At 39.6% G+C, this 19,263-nt stretch overlaps 1 protein-coding gene across 6 annotated transcripts; it reads left to right on the top strand.

Moving 5' to 3' along the window:
* The first annotated feature begins 903 nt into the window (after positions 1-903).
* LOC126394378 (zinc finger and BTB domain-containing protein 26-like) lies at positions 904-18,780 on the top strand. Of its 6 annotated transcripts, XM_050051173.1 has the most exons (18): positions 1,074-1,635; positions 1,789-1,929; positions 3,841-3,996; positions 4,200-4,352; positions 4,578-4,757; positions 6,476-6,655; positions 6,788-6,967; positions 7,369-7,839; positions 8,042-8,221; positions 9,124-9,303; positions 10,024-10,188; positions 10,383-10,477; positions 10,725-10,911; positions 11,072-11,165; positions 13,595-13,850; positions 13,941-13,980; positions 14,189-14,282; positions 16,713-18,780. In XM_050051173.1, exons 1-18 carry the CDS (start codon positions 1,581-1,583, stop codon positions 18,085-18,087), a joined length of 4,182 nt encoding a protein of 1,393 aa, XP_049907130.1. In that variant the 5' UTR covers positions 1,074-1,580; the 3' UTR covers positions 18,088-18,780. The 6 variants fall into 6 exon arrangements, with proteins under 6 accessions (XP_049907124.1, XP_049907125.1, XP_049907130.1 ...); XM_050051167.1 differs by lacking the exons at positions 6,476-6,655; positions 6,788-6,967; positions 7,369-7,839; positions 8,042-8,221; positions 9,124-9,303 and adding an exon at positions 904-1,031 and having other exon boundaries at positions 1,476-1,635; XM_050051168.1 differs by lacking the exons at positions 6,476-6,655; positions 6,788-6,967; positions 7,369-7,839; positions 8,042-8,221; positions 9,124-9,303 and adding an exon at positions 954-971 and having other exon boundaries at positions 1,476-1,635.
* Positions 18,781-19,263: the final 483 nt, after the last annotated feature.

Here is a 19,263-nt window from a genome sequence, read left to right as displayed (position 1 = left end):
GGGTGCTAGAGACCTAATTTCTCATCTAGGCCTAACCGCCATATCGATTTTTACTAAACTTGGTAGATATGTAAAACAGGACGCCTCAAGGTGAATGGAGAAATTTAACTGTAATTGGCAACTGGGTGGCACTATAACAACAGAAAAATGCTTAAAAATGGCTAAAATGCAACCAATCGCTGTGGCTCCCCCTGTCGAATGTTAATGTGAAACTGTATGTGGGCAACTGTGCACTCAATGGGTATGGACTAGTAATAATAAATAAAAGCATGTTCATGTATGTTTCTATTAAAAGACTAACTTTTCCAACGAAATCATGATGACGTGTATTTGAGAGCTTCCTAAGAAGCACCACCCCTCCTTTCAAATCTAACTCTAAAACCATTTGCTACAAATGATCAATTCCCTGATGTAAGCATTTCTGACTGAACTAGAGGTTTCATGGTTTCCTTCTGAACTGGGTAATTAGCAAGAATAGCAACAGACACTAAGAAAGTCCTGCCAAGAAGTTTTACTACTCAACAATCTCTTGGACATGCAGTAAATACCACAGTGTTTAGCTCTAAAATTAAAAACATGGCCAAATAACCATAGCTTCCTGCTGACTTTGGTTTGAAATAACGGTTGAAACAACTTTTATTTGCACTGACTGCATAATTACCAGTTCTAGTAAGATTTGGGCCGGGACATAGGCAGTTTTGGGGCTGCCTGCTCTGAGGGACAGACTGGGGTTAATCAGTCCAGTCCAGCCGGCAGTGGTGTGAGGCGGTAGCTTTTTGGTTTGAGTGATGGAGATCCCCCACTAAGGACCATGCTGGGCTGAGAGATAGCAGCCCACCACACTTATCTCTCCTTCCCACAGCACACCAACTGACACCCCCTCAGCACCCACCACAGACCCTGTTTTAGGATGAGGAGGGAGGTTGGTTTCATTGACTTCAAACATACATTTCTGGATTATAATCAAAAGGGTAAATAAAGTAACATTTAATTAAACAAGGGTTACAAACTACTTTAAATATGGACAAAAGGTGAGGTTGCACCATGATATTCATAAAATGTTTGGTCTACAATCGTATGTTTGTCACTAATATTATTACTATACTATTACTAATATTAACTTGATGTAAGCTATCTAGTTAAATACTCGTACCTGGCTGTCTTGGTTTTATACATATACTAATGATATGGTTAATGTGCTTTTAAAAGACATCTTAAATGCCACAGTGTTTGTAAGAAGGCATCCAACAGGTTTGTTAGGCCAAATATAGCCGTTATCAGACACCGCAGCATGAGTGTGCAGTTCACCAGCGTGAGCACTGAGCGTATCAACACATGTGAAGTGTAACTGAATGTGTCAGGGAATGACAGATTAAGCCACAAAACCACCAACTGCAAGAAGACCATTGAGAAAAGGAGCTATTTCTCAGAGTGACCTCAGCTCACCCACTCCCCTGTTTATCAAACACGCTCAGTATCATCATGGTCGGAAGACGGAAGTAAAAAATGAAAAAAAGAAGATGGGGATGAGGAGGCTGAGCGTCTGGTAAAGTGAAGAGAGCAACGGGAAGACTCTCGAGATGGACGAGAGAAACAGAGCAATGATCGTGTTTTTTCTACTTTGTGTCATTGCAGGTGAGAATACTGATAACAATGTGTTGTCCCACCATTCACATTTTGTGATTATTTGATATAACTCCTTCTTTTTTATAATCTTACTGACAATTGGAGAAGGGGTGAAAAACCTCTGAAGATACTGACTGATGGATGGTCTTTCTATCCTCTCAGAGATGCCAACAGAAGGCCAGAACCTAGATGTGTGTGCCACCTGCCATGCAAATGCCACGTGTGACAACAAGTCAGATGGCTCTGGCAAAGTTTGTAACTGCAAGTATGGGTTTGTCGGAAATGGGAGAACCTATTGTCAAGGTAGGAAAAACTTTTTGAAGTGTGTTTGTCATGTGAAGCTAAATGAAGTCTTTTCATCTCAACCTTCATTTTTTTCTAATGAGGAAAGGGATTTGCACTGTGAACTGCAGACTGAGTTTCAATAATGACTTCTAAGTTTTATAAAGGAATTTATCTGATGCTCTAATTCATATTTTTGTATTAATAATGGGTCAAATTACTATGTGAGATGTGAAAGCTGTACCCACAGAGAATCAAAACCCCTATCTTTACTGTTTGGGTTCAGTCTCACCTCTCTCATTAGCAGCAGGCAGCTGTTCACAAACACAAATACGCAGCACGCCACCTGCTCAGCTCCAAACAGCAGACAAGTTAGTGACTAGATAGTGAACATAATGGAGCATTTGACAGCTAAGGAGCCACATATTTCCCTCAGGGGGTGGTACACAGCAAAAGAAAGTTAAAGGTGAATATTAGACTTTGTCAGGTGAATACAATTACAACAAACACAACTCCATATGAGTGCTAATAATGGTCTGTGTTGTCCGTGTGTCAGGGTTCTGTTTACAGCTCCCTAAGTGGCCAAATAAGAGTCCACAGCCATGTTAGTGGCTCTGTGAGGCTGTACTCAGGCACAGCCAAATGCTGATGTCAGCATGCTAATATGATCACAGTGATAGTGCTACCATGCAGATGTTAAGTTGTCCTTTATTCCCAGAGCCACGTTAAAACACATTTCAGTATAAGGAAAATTTAAAAGTGGATAAATACAAAAGCAGCATTGTTTAATTTGAATAAGTTGAATTTATCAAGCTTCTAGGTTTTTAAGGAGTTATTACCATGCAGCCCAGTTGCCAGAAAGAAATGTTGGCATCACAGATACATTGCATTTGTAGGTTATTATGTAGGGGATACACTGAAACTTTATGTTTCAACAACGCCATGGTCAACGTGTGGTTATGTTTAGGCACAGAAACCGCTGGGGTGTTTTGATGGCACAATCCAGGCAGCACTGTCACTGTAATAACCAACTGCTCTGCGTGGCACCATCTGAGCAGAAAACACAACCACAGGTTGCTCAAAAAAACAGCCGTATTGGTGGCTAAAAAGCCGCTAAAAACACAGCGATGTCTTGCTGAAAATCAACCTTTTTTGTTTGTTGGTCTCGAACAGTGTTCTGCAGTAGTCTGCACCAATGGCAGGTGTCTCACCTAGTGTCACCCCATTCACCATCCCCTCCACCTCCTGATGACAAAGTTAGCTTATATACTACATCACTTTACATATGATATGTATGAAATGTACAAACACAATGTATCCATGGTTTGCAGAAATGTACATGTCAACATTTTCTTCTGGTCACTGGGCTGTACCAGGTTCATTATTCACTATTCACGCTAACATTTGTTCATTAGCACTACATACAAAGTACAGGTGAGGTGATGGGAATGTCATTAGTTTAGCAAATATCTAATCATAATCAATGATAGAAAATCAATTAATACTTACTGTGATCATGTTTTAAGATACTGAACATTTTGCAGCTTCAGTTCATCTGTTTTTCAAATGGATGAACATTTTCAGAATGTAATTTTCCCTAAAAGAAAGGGAAACATTTGGAGGTGTTGTTATTTATAGGTTATTATGCAATGGTAAACTAATTCAGCCCACTTGACATCAAGATTGGCTGCATGTGACCTATGAACTAAAATGAGTTTGACATCCATGTTCAAGATGAAAAGTTAGAGGACTGCTGAAGTCAGTAGAATTCGTCTGCTGGGGACTATGAATGTCTGTAAAAAAAATGCATGTCAGTCCTTTTTTACAGAAGACATTTTGACTTGTCAAACTAGAAAACAAGATGGAATTAATAACATTAATGATTTCAACTCCTTTTCTTCTATGTTTAAGTGTAATTTTTTTTTCTTCCAGATAAGGATGAGTGTCAAATAGGAGCAACTAAGATCTGTGGGCAACACACCACCTGCCATAACACTTACGGCAGCTACTACTGTACCTGCCTGGCTGGCTACAGCCCTTCTAACAACATGACCACCTTTATCCCAAATGATGGAACCCACTGCCAGGGTGAGTTTAGGGTGGGCCTGGGTCTTTTTTACAGGGCTCTTAAAGGCATCAAACTACATAAGAGATTAAAATATGTCCACTAATAATGAGAGATGACAACATTAAGTATATGCAACAGCTTGTTTTACCTGTAAAACAAGCCTTACAAAGTGGGTGACATTATGGATTTTATGTCAAACGCTCATTTACCATTGGTTGTGCAGACGTTGATGAATGCAGGATCACAGGCCTTTGTGGAGAGGGAGGTCTATGCAAGAATCTTGGCGGCAGTTTTGAGTGCAGCTGCCAGCTGGGATATGAAGTCCACAATGGAGTGGAGCCCTTCAACCCTCAAAGAGACAAGGCTTCCTGCAAAGGTAAAACTGCATTAATGGGATTTGGATAAGCACACTGACCCTTTAGAAGATCATACATTCCTACTGTGTATTTTGTGTATTTGTACTCCATGTGTACCCTCAGTTTGGTCCTGGCGGGTATAAAAGTGACAGTACCTGCTGAATGTGAAGTCCATGCTGTTTGTGTAGTCAGTGTGTGAACAGCTTGAGCTAATCTTGAGTTTTGTATGTTCTTGTCCCACTCAGTGGTTGACTGCGGCCAGCCACCCTCAGTGGAGGACACAGTGTTGCTGTCAGTCACAGGGACCACATACGACAGTGTGGCCATGTTTGTCTGTGATGAAGGCTTTGTGTGGAGGAGTGGAGACAACAGCTCTGTGTGTGGAGCTAATGGACTGTGGAGAGGACTCACTGTGGTCTGTGAAGGTAACAAAACCCAAGCAAAAAAACAATCTGCCTCTCTCCACAGTTCTTATTTTCCCTTTTAGCATTATAAGGATTATTCATCAGCAAATTGCAACTCTGCTTTGCTTTCTCTGCTCGTAGGTGCTGGTAATAGTTGTTTGGCTTTTCAGTTGTTCTTAACAGTGCCAATCAAGTTTTTCTAAGGGAAATATGAAACACACTGTAGGTTTTTTTATATATATATTTTCAAATCTATATCTCGTTAAATTGTAACATTTAACTTGATAAACTGCATCATAATATAAAAAAAAATGTAATGATAACTTAGCCATGTTAGCTGTCTGTGTGTTGGTTGATCCACCTTGAAGTATCTGGATTGCCATTAAATTTGGTACAGCCATTCATTTTTCCCCTCAGGATGAAGCACAATAATTTTAATGATCCATTAACTTTTCTTCTAGCGCCTCCATCAGCATTGTTATTGCAGCTCAGTTGCCAGAAGAGAATGTTTGTGTGTTTCTGCAAACCACAAATACCTTACATTTGCTGGCTTTATATGTATCATAGTTTGTAAGGTGATGTAACATCTAGGCTGGTTTTGTCATCTGGAGGTAGAGGGGATGGAGGACAGCTTGTCACCTTGGCAAGAAGTCTGCCAAGCTGCAGACCCCTGTATGACACCAACAAACAAAACCGGTTGTATTGAAAGGAGTCATTACAGTGTTCCCAGCAGCTTTTTAGGTTCCAAACATGGCTGTTTTAGCACCCTCTCTGTTTTTTGCTTGTGCTCCAGATGTGGGTATTTTGTCACAACCTGTCAGCAGCAAAGCTGCTACCAAAAGCAATTGTTTTTTAATAGAGACATTGCTGCTTTGCTGTCGATACTGTCCTCCCAAAACTGGGTATTTTAAGTCAGTACATGATCTTTTGATAACAATAACCAAGTGTTCTTGCCTAACGTTAACCACACAGTAATCACAGCACTGATAAATCGTAAAGATGTAATGTATCTGCAACATAATAACTTGCAAGTGCAACTTATCTGTGGTTTGCGGAAAGATGCAATGCCAACACATTTTTTGGGCAATGGGCCTTTCTCACAGCAGACATTTTGACTTGTCATAGTAGGAAGAGCACAAGTGAAACTGAAAATACTAACAACAACTATCTGTAATTCCCAAAATTAGGTTTATCATCCAGCCCCAGCAGACAGTATGTAATACCAACTGGTTACAGCCTCATTGAGAACTCACACACAGTATTCGGTACACAACCACATATTAGGTTTAATCTTTTTTATTATGACAAGTCCCTCCACTACGGGGGCACCTACCAGTACCTATAAATAAAGGGCAAACATGATGGGTGGTTTTTAAGGGATAGGTTAACAAATTTCAAAGTCCGTCATAAAACAATAGGACTGTGAATATTGTGCTCCACCGCAATCACATTAGGAAGGGACCTCTTCGCAGCCACTATGCAAAGGATGAACTGTTTAAATGCTATCATGGCCATGTGAATATTGTTTTAGACTTGAAACATCATGAACCTCTCCTTTCAGCCTGAAGGGCATGGTAATGTATTGACTCTCCCATTGATTACAGCGCAGCTTTTCAGTGAGTTTTTAACCAGTTTCTTGAGCACAGGATCATGAGCACAGGATCATGAACCTGACCTGCCAAACAGAGATTTTCCAGTGAATATGGTTTCATGCAGCATGTCACTGCTTTGGCCCTCAGAGGTTGACTGTGGCTCTCCCCCGACCCTCCCTCACTCTCATATGCTGTGGAATAAGAGCACGAGGATGGGCTCCAAGGTGCTTTATCAGTGTAACTCTGGATATCATAATGTTGGAAAGGGCAATGTATCCATCTGTAATGCTGGTGGACAGTGGGAGAGACCGCCTGTGCTCTGTCAAGGTACAACCACTGTTCAGATTGTTTTTTGTTTAACTTTATTATTTTTTTTAATTTTTGCACTTCTAACTTCCTGAATTGAGAAAACTAAAATTTTTGTTCATGTTACATGAATATGTATGTTGTTCCTTGTAGAGACTTTGTGTGGAAGTCCTCCTATAATTGAATCCACTGAGCAGGTGTGGGACAGTGATCCAACCCCTGGCAGCACTGTGCTCTATGTTTGTAAAAAAGGCTTTTATAACAAAGGAGGACATAACGTATCGATCTGTAATGCAAACGGTCAGTGGACTCCCCCAACTCTGTCATGCCAAGGTGATTCAAACAATGACTAAAACCTCTGAAATGGTTTTCTTTTCAAACATGAAATGGTAGGAAATCATTGCTTTCTTTGTTATGTGTCTTATTGTGTATCCAGTTTTAGGAAAAAAATATGACTTAATAAAAAAGTGTTTTACTAATAAAATGATAGAAGCCTGCACACCCTACCCTGGTGTATTTTAACTTGTCCTTGCCAATTAGTCTGCGCATGGCCACACAGTCCTGAGAAGAGCTAATCAACATAAGAGAGATCACCTGTGTGACTCATGTGATCACAACTACCACTTTTATCAAAGTGCTTAGAATGGATTAGAGCAGAACTTGTATGTTATGCACTCAAAATGTTGATGTTTAATTCTGTATAACCCCTCTATGTGCATCATTTCATGTCCCAGAGATATTATGTGGGGATCCTCCTCTACTGCCTCACACTGGGCAAGTGTGGAATGGCAGCTTCACCCCTGGAAGCACAGTGACTTACTATTGTAAATTAGGATTTGATCACAATAGAGGAAATAATATGTCACTGTGCACAATAAATGGTTACTGGACAAAACCAAACATCTCATGCAAAGGTAACAACTTGCTCCAAAATGTTATTAAAGCTGTAGTTGGCATTGTTGTTGTCCTGTTTCAAATAATAGATGTTGTCACTCAATTGAATATTGTTATTTCCATCCTTGTAGAGGTTGACTGTGGTGTGCCCCCACCCATCCCTCATTCAGTCATGCTGTGGGATAAAATCTCCACTGTGGGCTCTCAGGTTGTTTATCAGTGTAAGTCTGGATATGGCAGTGTTGGAGGGAGAAATGTATCAGTCTGTATTGCCAGTGGAGAATGGGATGGAGCCTCTCTGCTCTGTCAAGGTGATAACGACATCAGTCTACACTAATATATTAGTAGTTTATTATATAGTATCAGATTACCTGCATCCAATAAAAGTAATAATGCCACTCTCAAATGTTAGCAATACATCATGATTTGCACACTGTTTTCAAACAATATGAATGTTACTGTCATCATCAAACATTTCAGCATCTACAATGACTTGCTGTCTTTTTGTTGTAGAAATCAATTGTCAAGAGCCTGTTTTTAAACCTCATGCTAAAATGCTTTGGGATGGCACATCACACATTGGCAGTTTGGTGTATTACCAGTGCGAGGAAGGATATTACACCAAGAGCCTGAGAAACTACTCAAGTTGTGGAGAGAATGGACTGTGGGAGGATATTGATCTATGGTGTGAAGGTGCAATGTTTGATGACAGATACATGGATTAATTGTTTAGATTTCACAATACTTGCAGCAGTTAGCACAAAATATTTATAGCAATGCTTTAACATTTTGGGAAATACACAAATGTGCATTTTTTGTTGAGCAAGGATGCCAGATGTTACTGCCAGATAATTACTGTATTTTTTATGGTAATTTTGCCCTCTGTACAATGCACAACCAATAAAGCCAAAAAATGTACAACAATTTTACAATTTTCTGACACTAAAATTTGTAGTTAGTTTTAGTCTGTGGTCAGGATAACAAAATATGAATTCTATGTCTGCGTTTGCATCTCTTTCTTACTATGGCATGCTGTGTTAAAGTTGTTAAGAATGCACTAGTTACCCTAGTTATTAATTTAACTTGCTCAGAATATGAAAAGGCTTTGGATCGTGTTGTAAATTTTTACATAGTGGGCTATAGCAATATGTGTCAGACTGATGGTCCTATGGACTCATACCCCTTTTCACACATCATAGCTCCGTCAGCTTGCCTGATTTGTATGTCAAAAATACATTTTGTGAAATTATTTGGTCTCATGGTAATGACTCACAACAACACTTTTCTGCAAAATATGACAATTTTAAGCCTCTGGTACTGTAGTTTAACATTTCCCATCTGGCAATGCTGTTGCTAAGATTCCCTGTCAGGAGGCAAATAAGTTTATTTCCCAAAAAGTAAAAGTCTTGCTTTAGAACATGGATATTATCATACTGTGCTTGTTCTCATTATGCTGCATCTCCTCTTCAGCTGCCATCTAAGATTTGACTGTGCTATCTGTGTTTTTGTTGTTGTTGTTGTTGTTGTTGTTGTTGTTGTTGTTATATATCATGCCTATTAGCACACAGTCTGTGCTAAATCATGTCTGTGTGCAGAAATAAGCTGTGGCCCCCCACTAACCCTCCCCCATACTAACCTCCTGTGGGATGGCACCAGTAGACTGGGAAGCGTGGTGCTGTATGAGTGCATGGATGGATTTTATCAGGAGAGTGGAAATAATATTTCAACATGTTTACAATCAGGACAGTGGGGTGAAGTATCAGTAAAGTGTAAAGGTACAGTACTAATCTCTATATTTGGACTGTATTTTATTTTAATTTTTTTTTTACATGCTATTGATATTTTTTGTTTATGCTTTTACTTATCTGGTAATCAACTGATAATTGCTCAGATCGATGTTGTTTAAGTTGTGGTTGGAGGCTCCATTATATGTTTCTGCTTGGGCTCTATGTTCTGTGCTTGTTGCAGGCCTGGAAGCAAATTTAGGTGAATCATGTATTGTAACATTGACATTATCTCAAGCTGTGCTTACATTTATTTCATGGGTCGATCCACTGCTAACCCAGTGCTGAGGATGTGATTTATTTACCTTCACTCAGCAATGGCTTTTACCACCTGATGACTCTTTCAGTGGAGGGCACTGGGAACCTAGCAAAGATACTGAAGAAGAAATATACTGTATATAATCATGCTTATAAAGCACCACAATGCTTGAAATCAATTAGCTAAGGCAAGATTCAGAGAAAAGATCTGCACACTATATTAAAAGCTCCTAGCAATTTTTATTTTGCAACATTTCGACACAGTTTGACAATGCCTGACAAAGATATCAGTTTGAAACTTTGCACGATTAAAATTGCTGGGAGCTTTTCATACAGTGTGCCGATCTTTTGACAAATTCTTGCCTTTGGTTTGTTTTATGATCCAGCACCTTTAAACAATGTTTGGCTGTTAGCTACACTTAGCTAACCAAATCACTGTTATTGTTTTCCCAGCCAAATGTGGCCCTGTTCCCTTCCTTGCCAAATCAGAGGTGGCATGGCATAACAGGAGTGTTGTGATCCACCGCTGTGTGGATGGATATCACAGCTGGAGAGGCAGCAATGTCTCTGTGTGTGGCAGCTCTGGAGTGTGGCAGAGAGCTACACTGAGATGCATAGGTGAGTAAGAACATAACAAGTCAACATAACCCCACCAGGAAGACCTGTATGTTGGAATGTTAATTTGGCCTCAAGTAATAAAAGCATCTGGATAGGTATGATGCTTGTGTGATATCACTGATTTGCATCGTGGATATAATTGTAAGCACATTTGGTGTATCATCACTCTCCTTTCATTCCCATATCTATTACAGAAAAAAAGCCACCTATCAATCACCTATTTGTTGTCAATGAAAGATGTCTGCACTGGAGGGCAGAGAAGTATGAGGAGGATACAGAACAATACAAGGTAATGGGATATTTCATCAGACTTCTTTCACTGCAGTTGCTATTTATCTAATCTTTATCTTACCATTATTTGTACGTACTTGGTTTCCAGCATAGGATACTATAGGTGCATTCGATAATTTCTTAACCTTTTTGTCTGGTTATATGTGAATTTGTCTATGGATGACACCATACTGTTTTTTTTCTACCTCTATCTGTGGAGTATTTTGTGACCCTGACTGACTCCACATTCAATGTAACCATTCCAGGTGACATACATAGGATCCAGAGACTATCAGAGGTCTTTTTATGATGACAGGAAACAGTTTCTGAGCTCTAAAGCTGATCAGCTGGAACTCTGTCTTAACCTGCTTCCAGTCACAAACTACAGCATCTCCATCACTGCAGTGTCTGCCAGATTCACGGCCACTACCACCATGAGCACCAGTTTACCAGGTATCCTTTTAACTCTTATATTTACTCTACTTTGACAAAATGTTTTCCTGCATCAAAATGAAGCCCTGAGATATCAGCTTTCTGAAAACATTTAGGACTGATACAGTTGTACTTTATGTGATGCAGTCTTCTTTATATTGAGCATAATAACATTTGACAGTGCCTCCAGCACCGGTTGTCTACTATAGAGAATTTGAGACTCCTGTACCAACTTTGAGGCTACGCAGATCACCCAGTACACTGGACCCAATAAGGTAACAACCTGGATATGTGATCAGCTCTTCAGAAAATCAGAAATACTTTATTGATCCCCGAGGGGAAATTATTTATGTTACTCTTCTGTTCTTCTATAGGTTACAGGGGAAATTAAAACCCTGTCAGATAATATAGACAGTCATACACCTTCATGCTTCAAATGACCTACTAAAGTCCCCAATTTATCATGTTGGCTGAATCTTTACTAGGCAGTCCAATCATTGCAGCTTTGATAAATACTTGACTCAGATTGGCCCATGAATGCGTAGACTTTGCTGTGCAGTTACTTAAAAACAAATCACAATTTTATTTATTTTTTTTTTAATGAAACTATATAATAAAAGGAAGTTCATAACTCATTTGTACATTTGGGACAAAACCCTTAACATAAACAGCTACATTCAACAGGCAGGATATGAAATTTTTCCCATTCAGTTTTCAAGGCTGAACTCAATCTCTGTTATATGGCAGCTGATCTCAGCATTTGTGTGGAGATTAAGGATCTCCCGGACCTCATTGTTTTTCCAATTTGCAGCATTTTCAGCTGCTGCTCTTACTCTTTGAGTTAGCTGCTAACTGCTCACAGTTGTTTTTTAAATCTCTTGGCTTTAGATCACACACATAACACGTCATTAAAACATTACACATATGCCATCCATGGTCACATCCTGCCTGCTGTCCATTTTTACACAGATGTCGTTTTAGCGCTGTTACTACCTCTGCTGCCGGCTTAAAAGTTAGAGACAACTCTGTCCCCCCAGTTCTGCGATTGTACCTTTAATAAAGCACAGTCAGGCAGCTTAACAGCATGAAATTCCCACCTTGAACAGGCAGTGTAAACACCACATAAAAGTTGGTATTAGGGCTTGAGCTGAATCAATAAATCAGCCGGGTCAGTACATTCGTCAATATTAGCTTATTGCAGGTATATCTGTACCAGTGCATATATTGGCTGATAAGTAGCTGACACTTTGAATGAAAGTGAAGGGGAAGCAAAAATTCGCCAATGTAAATTTAATGTGTGATGTTGCTCTTACACAGTAAGAGGTCCTGTTTAGTATGTATCTTCTAATCTAAGAGATCATTATTAAGATTTATATTTATGCCCCTGTAACAACTCCCCCTCTAACTTGTAATGAGGGAGTTCCACAAAGCTGCATTTTGGGTCCTTTATTCTTTCTCCTTTACATCAATGACCTTTTTAATGTGTGCAAGTATTCTAATTGTCTACTATACACAGATGACACTCTAATTTTTATCTCTGATCCAAACTGTGATGTCTTAAACTCAAAACTATCCTCTGATCTTAACTACATAATCATCTAACTATCAATGTCAAGAAAACAGAATTTATGTATTTCCATTCCCCTAAGAAACCTATATTCATATCTGGCCCTATTCATTTTGCAAATCAAACACTAACCGTCACAGAAACCTACAAATATCTTCTTGTATTTCTTGACTCACATCTTACTTATTGACACCACATTCAGAACCTAACAAATAAGCTCAATCAGAAATTGTATGTCTATAACAAGATCGGACCATATCTCACCCCAACTGTTTTGGACACATATCTACATGCAAATATTCTCTCAACAATATCCTACTGTCACCCAATTTGGTCCGTCACCACAAAGGAAACCACTGAATCAATAGCAAGACTATACAACAGGGCTTACATGATCCATGGAAACCTTCCCTCTTGGACTCACCACTGCACTGCACAAATAACCTAGCCTTTAGATTTTACTTTCAGATCTAAAACAACTCCAACCCTACAATTACTGCTCTACTTCCAACACACAACACAAGAAGAAATCACTAGATCAATTTCACATGCACTCATTCCTGTATCACCTTACAAAAACCATTATGGTCAGATAATTTTTTCACACTAAGGCCCACACTAAAATTTAGAACAAGATCCCATTATACATTGGAGCAATAACTTCTACTGCACATGTCAAACATGCATATAAACACTATTTGATGGAAGGACAGACCTGCAGCCACTGAGTCTTACTGTATATGCCATCTTGCTCACAGTTTTAATTGTAACACACCCAATGCTACTTTAATTCTTTTCCTATATAAACAAAAATAAAATAAATAATAAGTGAAACACTTTGTTCTTTCTTTCTCCCAAATTTTAGCCACAAAAATCCAGTATCCGTCAAGCTATAATTTGCACTGAATCATCATATTTATTGCCATATAGATAATAACCTATTATTTATTTTAAAATCAATTGTGATATACTGATTTAATTACTAAATGAGATCATGGTGTATTAAAAAAAGAAAACATTTACAAAAACTGTTTACCCAAATGTTTATCCCAAATGAATATATCCTTTAAATAGGCTATTCAAATTAAAATGTGGCACCTTCAAAATACGTGATTGTTTTTGTTCTTCATTTTGCAGTTTGTACCAGGTGTTTGTGCTTCCTGTAGAGGGGATTCTGGTGTTTGACTGTTCCTCCTCTGCAAGTTCAGAACCCTCAAGTGAAGTAAAGTCCACAACCAAGTATATCACTGCTCAGATTGATTTGAGACATGTCAGGTCAGAGATGAACTTTACTGTGGGGGATGGACTTTACTATGGAGGCTTCTTTAATGCACCACTGGAGAATGGCAGGAACTATTATATCATCTTACGAGTTGTCAGTCAGTGGAAATTGGTGGGTGCGACTACTGTACAATAAAATAAATTAAACAGCACCCGACTTTGCAGTTTACTTGTTAAATTATCTGAATGTTTTCTCTCCTAGGCTTTAAAACATTCTTGTGTCCTGTGGGCTAAAGTAAGAGGTAATTCACTGGCCAAAATACCCAGACGCTAGTGTCATTTTAAAGTTATGATTTTTGGATTTAGATTTATTTTGGGAGATGACATTTTACCTTGTTACAATATTCTAAAGTTTCACCAGAAAGCAACTGAGTATTAAAAATGCAAAAACAATCAGATTTAGAAAGCACTAATTGCCAGTTACTAACACACTGCATTTTTTTGTTCCAGGTACATCATATGTTCTGAGGGTTTCATCTCTGTCTACTGTTGCATTAATAGGACTGGTTGTCCTGGTCATTTCTGGTGGATACAGTTTCTCCTGGTGAGAAAGATTTTTTTAATATTTGTACAACAATGACCTGTCTGTACCTGAATTAAATCAAATGTTTACAAGCAAAAGTCATTCTAGCGTTTCTGGAATTTTCAAAGATGAAGTACATGCATGATCAATAATTCACTTTTGATATTATTGAACCATTTATTTGTAACATAATTTTAAGGTAATGTAATCACAGCCTGCAAATTAAATATACATTTTTGTTTTGTTTTTCGGTCACAAAACACAGAAATTCAGTTTATAGTGAAAGTGGCCTGTTGTATTTCATTATGAATGACTAATGTAGATGTTTGCACAAGTTCAGGTAAAACACAGGACTTGTAGTTAGACTTTAACGACCTGGTGTCCCTCTGTCTATTTTTCAGGATTTTCAAGAGGATAAGACGCTCCTATGAGTGCTGATGTTCTGTCATTTTATTTGTCAGTGTGACAACTTAAATGACAGTTTTGACTTCCTTTCTGTACATTTTGTTTTGTACATTTTGTAAATAATTATAATAAACTTTTTTTTTCACTTCATGAGCGCTTAAATAATTATTGGATGTGAAAAAACCTACAGGTTAAAAAATTACCAGACTCACACTCACCATGTGCTCTACTTAACACAGCACAGCCACAGTACATTACCTACAATTAATGTCAAATACTGTTCTGTCTCTTTATTTCATGCCCAAAAGGTGGAAAAGTAGGTGTAACATGAGTATTATGTAGGCTGTTTTGTTGTTTATTGTTGAAGTGTTAGTATGTCATAACATTGTCCAAAAATTCATTCAAAAAGTTATAGTCAAAGTGGCCCTTTATTATGTGCTGGCTCCCCTAAAACCTAAAATGACATTCAGTCATCAAAACTTTGAGAACCCCTGGTATACGCATTATTTCTTTTCTTTAGAAATTATTATTATTGTTTTCTTCTCTTTTTTTTTTCAAAATGCTTTAAAACAGTCAGTTAAGCTGTTAAATTCCTAAAAATTCCTTCTGGGGGAATCTCACCGCAGAGGGTGTCTGTTTTAGGATGCCTTTAGGGATCATTAGAGGGATACTGGAAAATAACATACTAGATACTTGAGAATAATGTAATTAAAAAGACACAGATAAATGATTATTTTTTTGTTTGTTTGTTTTTCGTTTCGGTAATAACAGTAATTTCGGCTTGTTTTAATCTATAAAGTATGTGAAGAGAGAGGATGAGAGGCACAGATGAAAGCTGATCCCACATGTGTGGTACTGGGCCTTTAAATGGGATTTGCATCCGGAGCAGCTCCTTGATATCCCCAGACACAGACAGTACCAGTGTCCTACTGATGACAACCCATCTCTAGCGGGTTTGTTTACAAAAGGTTAACAGGTACACAACTTATATTACTGTCAACCGCAGTTAAAACATAGTAATAAAGCTAGTTAGTTAGCTGCAGTGTTGGATGGTATCATACAGCCTGAGATGGCAGCTAAAGAGTGGATGAGTAGGCCAAAGGCAAATATGGAGGCGATTTGTGATTGATTGTTTACAGCTAAAGCTAGCGTTAGGCACAGAGAGTCACTCTGTACAAAATTACTTTTTGTCTTGCTCTAATAGGCTACCTATGTCCCCTCGACAGAAAGCCAATAGTTAAACTTTACTGTACCGACGGTGCTAAGCTAACATCGGTGCGGCCATAACGTTAGGTCCAGTCTACTCGGACAGCGTAAACCAGGAGCCAGGGTTAGACAGCTTTACATTGATGTCTTGTCTATCGGCAAACCTTAGCAGCAGTGAAACACGAAGAGCTTAACATATTTTACCATTTAACATTATTCGGCTTTTAGCTGTAAGCATTTATCAACAATATTTCATCTTTTTTGGCTCAAGCACTTCGCTAATGTTACCAATCGGTAAACCAGTGACCTGTTAGCTTACAGTAATACACTGTAATACAATAAATATGTGTTGTTATAATTTGTTAGAGTGAATGAACACCGAGCCGAAGAGTGGTCAGTGCTTCTGAAAATAGTTTAAACACAATTAGTTGGTAGTTGATGAGACGGACACATTTGCTAGTTTTAAATTGGCAGGTTTCTGAACCGAGTCTGGTGATCACTGTCACCCTACCCATTAGCGAGGCACGCGCCTAGCATGATGGTGGTTATGATGATATGTTGGTGATTGTTATTGACGCAGGTGGTGTTAGTTAAATCAATTAACTCTTTATCTTATATTGAAATATGGGCTGTGTCTCTCTTGAAGTACAATAAGATGCAGAGTTTAATGTAAAGAGATATTACAGTTGTGTGTTCTTAGGCAAAACCTCTTGAATGTGTATTATAAGACTGCCTGCCATATTAAGCACAACAGTAAAACAGAAAATATCAAATTCACGCAAAGTATAGAGTGGGATTTTGCTGGAGAGATGAGACAGTCTCTGTATTTGTGCTTAACAGGTGCACTGCTGCTACTACTGCTGCTGGCCCTCGGTTCAGTATGGCCCAGAACCAGGTGATTCTGCAGTTCCGCTTCGCCACATTTGGGGACTCCATGTTGCAAAAGATGAACCTCTTGCGACACCAGAGACGTTTCTGTGATGTCACCGTGCGCATCAATCAGCTGGAGGTCCCCGGTCACAAGGTAGTGTTTGCTGCCGGCTCCTCATTCTTGAGGGACCAGTTCATCCTTCAGCAGGACTCCAGGGAGGTCCAGATCTCCATGATCCAGGAGGCGGAGGTGGGCCGGCAGCTGCTGCTGTCCTGCTACACAGGTCAGCTGGAGTTTCCTGAGCTGGAGTTGGTGCATTACCTGACTGTGGCCAGCTTCCTCCAAATGGGCCACATTGTGGAGCAGTGCACTCAAGCTCTCAATAAGTTCATCAAACCTCAGTCTGCAAGGCAGCTGGAAGTGGATGTGGGTATGAGGAGAGAGAAGAAGGAAGACGGTTTGTCCTCCCAGGCCCAGAGAGAGCAAGAGCGCTCTCAGGTTCGGACTGTTCATCAGGAGGAGGAGGAGGAGGAGGAGGAGGTGGGGCAGGTTGGAGACGGCAACAGTGGTGACGATGGTGATGATGATGATGATGATGACGACGATGATGTGATCATACAGCCAATGTCCCCTCTCCAGATCTTAAGCAGACGTCCAAAGCAGGGTATGGTGGAAAGTGACATCACTATAGTAAAAGTTGAGTCTGTGTCTGACATAGCAGAAAACTCCATCACTGGTCACTTCCCCAACAGCCCACCTGCTGCCCTCCACTCTCCTGAGCCCCAGCACTCCCTCATCAACTCCACTGTGGACAGTCGTGGCAGTGAGATGGCGGTTCCACCTGGTGTGGCCGGATACCCGCTCAGCCCCCCTCCTCAGTCCCCTCCTGCAGAGAAACACAACGTGCACCAGAGGAACTACGACAAACCTCTCCAGTGGTACCACCAGTGCCCCAAGTGTGCCCGGGTCTTCCGCCAGCTGGAGAACTACGCCAACCACCTCAAGATGCACAAGCTGTTTATGTGCCTGCTGTGTGGCAAGACCTTCACGCAGAAGGGCAACCTGCACCGACACATGCGTGTCCACGCTGGCATCAAGCCCTTTCAGTGTAAAATCTGTGGTAAGACCTTCACCCAAAAGTGTTCTTTGCTGGATCACCTAAACCTGCACAGCGGGGACAAGCCACACCGCTGCAACTACTGTGACATGGTTTTTGCTCACAAGCCAGTTCTCCGTAAGCACCTCAAACAGATCCACGGGAAGAACAGCTTTGACAACGCAAACGAACGCAACCTGCATGAGGGAGGGCTTGACTTTGATATGAAATCTGTGGACCTTTTTTAGTCGCTTTTAGCTGTTGAAGACACTGACACGGATTATACAAAGCTGGAGCGAGTGATTCCTTGGAGAAGCCAACAGTTGCATTATCAAAGATGGGCAGATGAATGAACATAATGGCTGGTTTCCATACGTGTCAGCCTCTTCCTGAAGGGTTTAACTAGAAGACTTAATATAAGAGAAGATTCCCTGGTCTACATTTCACTGTAGCTTCATTAATGTGGACTGTTTTTATTTTTTTTGTCTACAGTACTTTGTAGATGCCTTCATATCATACTTGAAACTTCAGCACTGAAACGAAAAACATATTGACTGTACTTCATTAGTTTTATTGATGAATTGACATGTCTTTGTATCTGTGTTATTCATTTTTTTTTTTTTTTAAATTGCAAATGAAAAATATCCATATGTATATTGTGTATACAGTCTACTGTAGCCTTTCTTTCCTGTGTGGATATGACAACATGGACTTCATAACTAAAAAGAAACTTGAAAGAGGTTGGGTAGAAAAAAATATTTTATTGAAGGCAAGCTATGCCAGTAACAAATGGGATGCCAAAGTGTCTATGTGAACTGAAATGGTTCTTTTATACAGACTTTATATCTGACGTACTATCGGACCAAAGTGACATTGTATCTGTCCTGTGTTCATAGAAGTCAATGTGTGTTATGAAATTAAAAACTGACTCTTAATCAGTATTAGTTCCAAGTGTTATTTTTCTGACATAGTTCTCTTTCTCTTTTAGTGATGTTGATATTCCTTTTGAAGAATTACAAGCTCAAAGGTTTCAGCTAACGCCCTCCTCAGTGTGCAGGCTCTGTTTTACAAGCTGTTTAATCAGTTTGCAGTGTGAGTATCTGAAGTAGCATGCAAATGTGTGGTGAGTTTTAACGAAGTTACTTTGTGTTTGACGGGATCACTAAAGAGTACACAGCAGTGCACGTTTTGCAAGTCAAAGCGGCAGTTTCACCCTCCTGTCTTGCACCTTTCACAAAATGAAATGATTAAATTGCATGTGTCACATTATGTTGTGAGTGTGTTACACTAAAGTATGAGCACAGGAACGGTAGCACCATCTGAGCCAACACCAACCTGGCATCAGTGCCTGTAATAACTGGTTCACTGTGTCAACATCTCCTCCTCTTCTCACCACCTGTTGTCACAACTTTGGAGACATGAAT

Source organism: Epinephelus moara, chromosome 8 (genome assembly GCF_006386435.1).
Source record: "Epinephelus moara isolate mb chromosome 8, YSFRI_EMoa_1.0, whole genome shotgun sequence".
Lineage (NCBI taxonomy): Eukaryota > Metazoa > Chordata > Actinopteri > Perciformes > Serranidae > Epinephelus > Epinephelus moara.
Note: the sequence above shows the minus strand (reverse complement) of the source record. Positions and strands in the feature narration are given on the sequence as shown.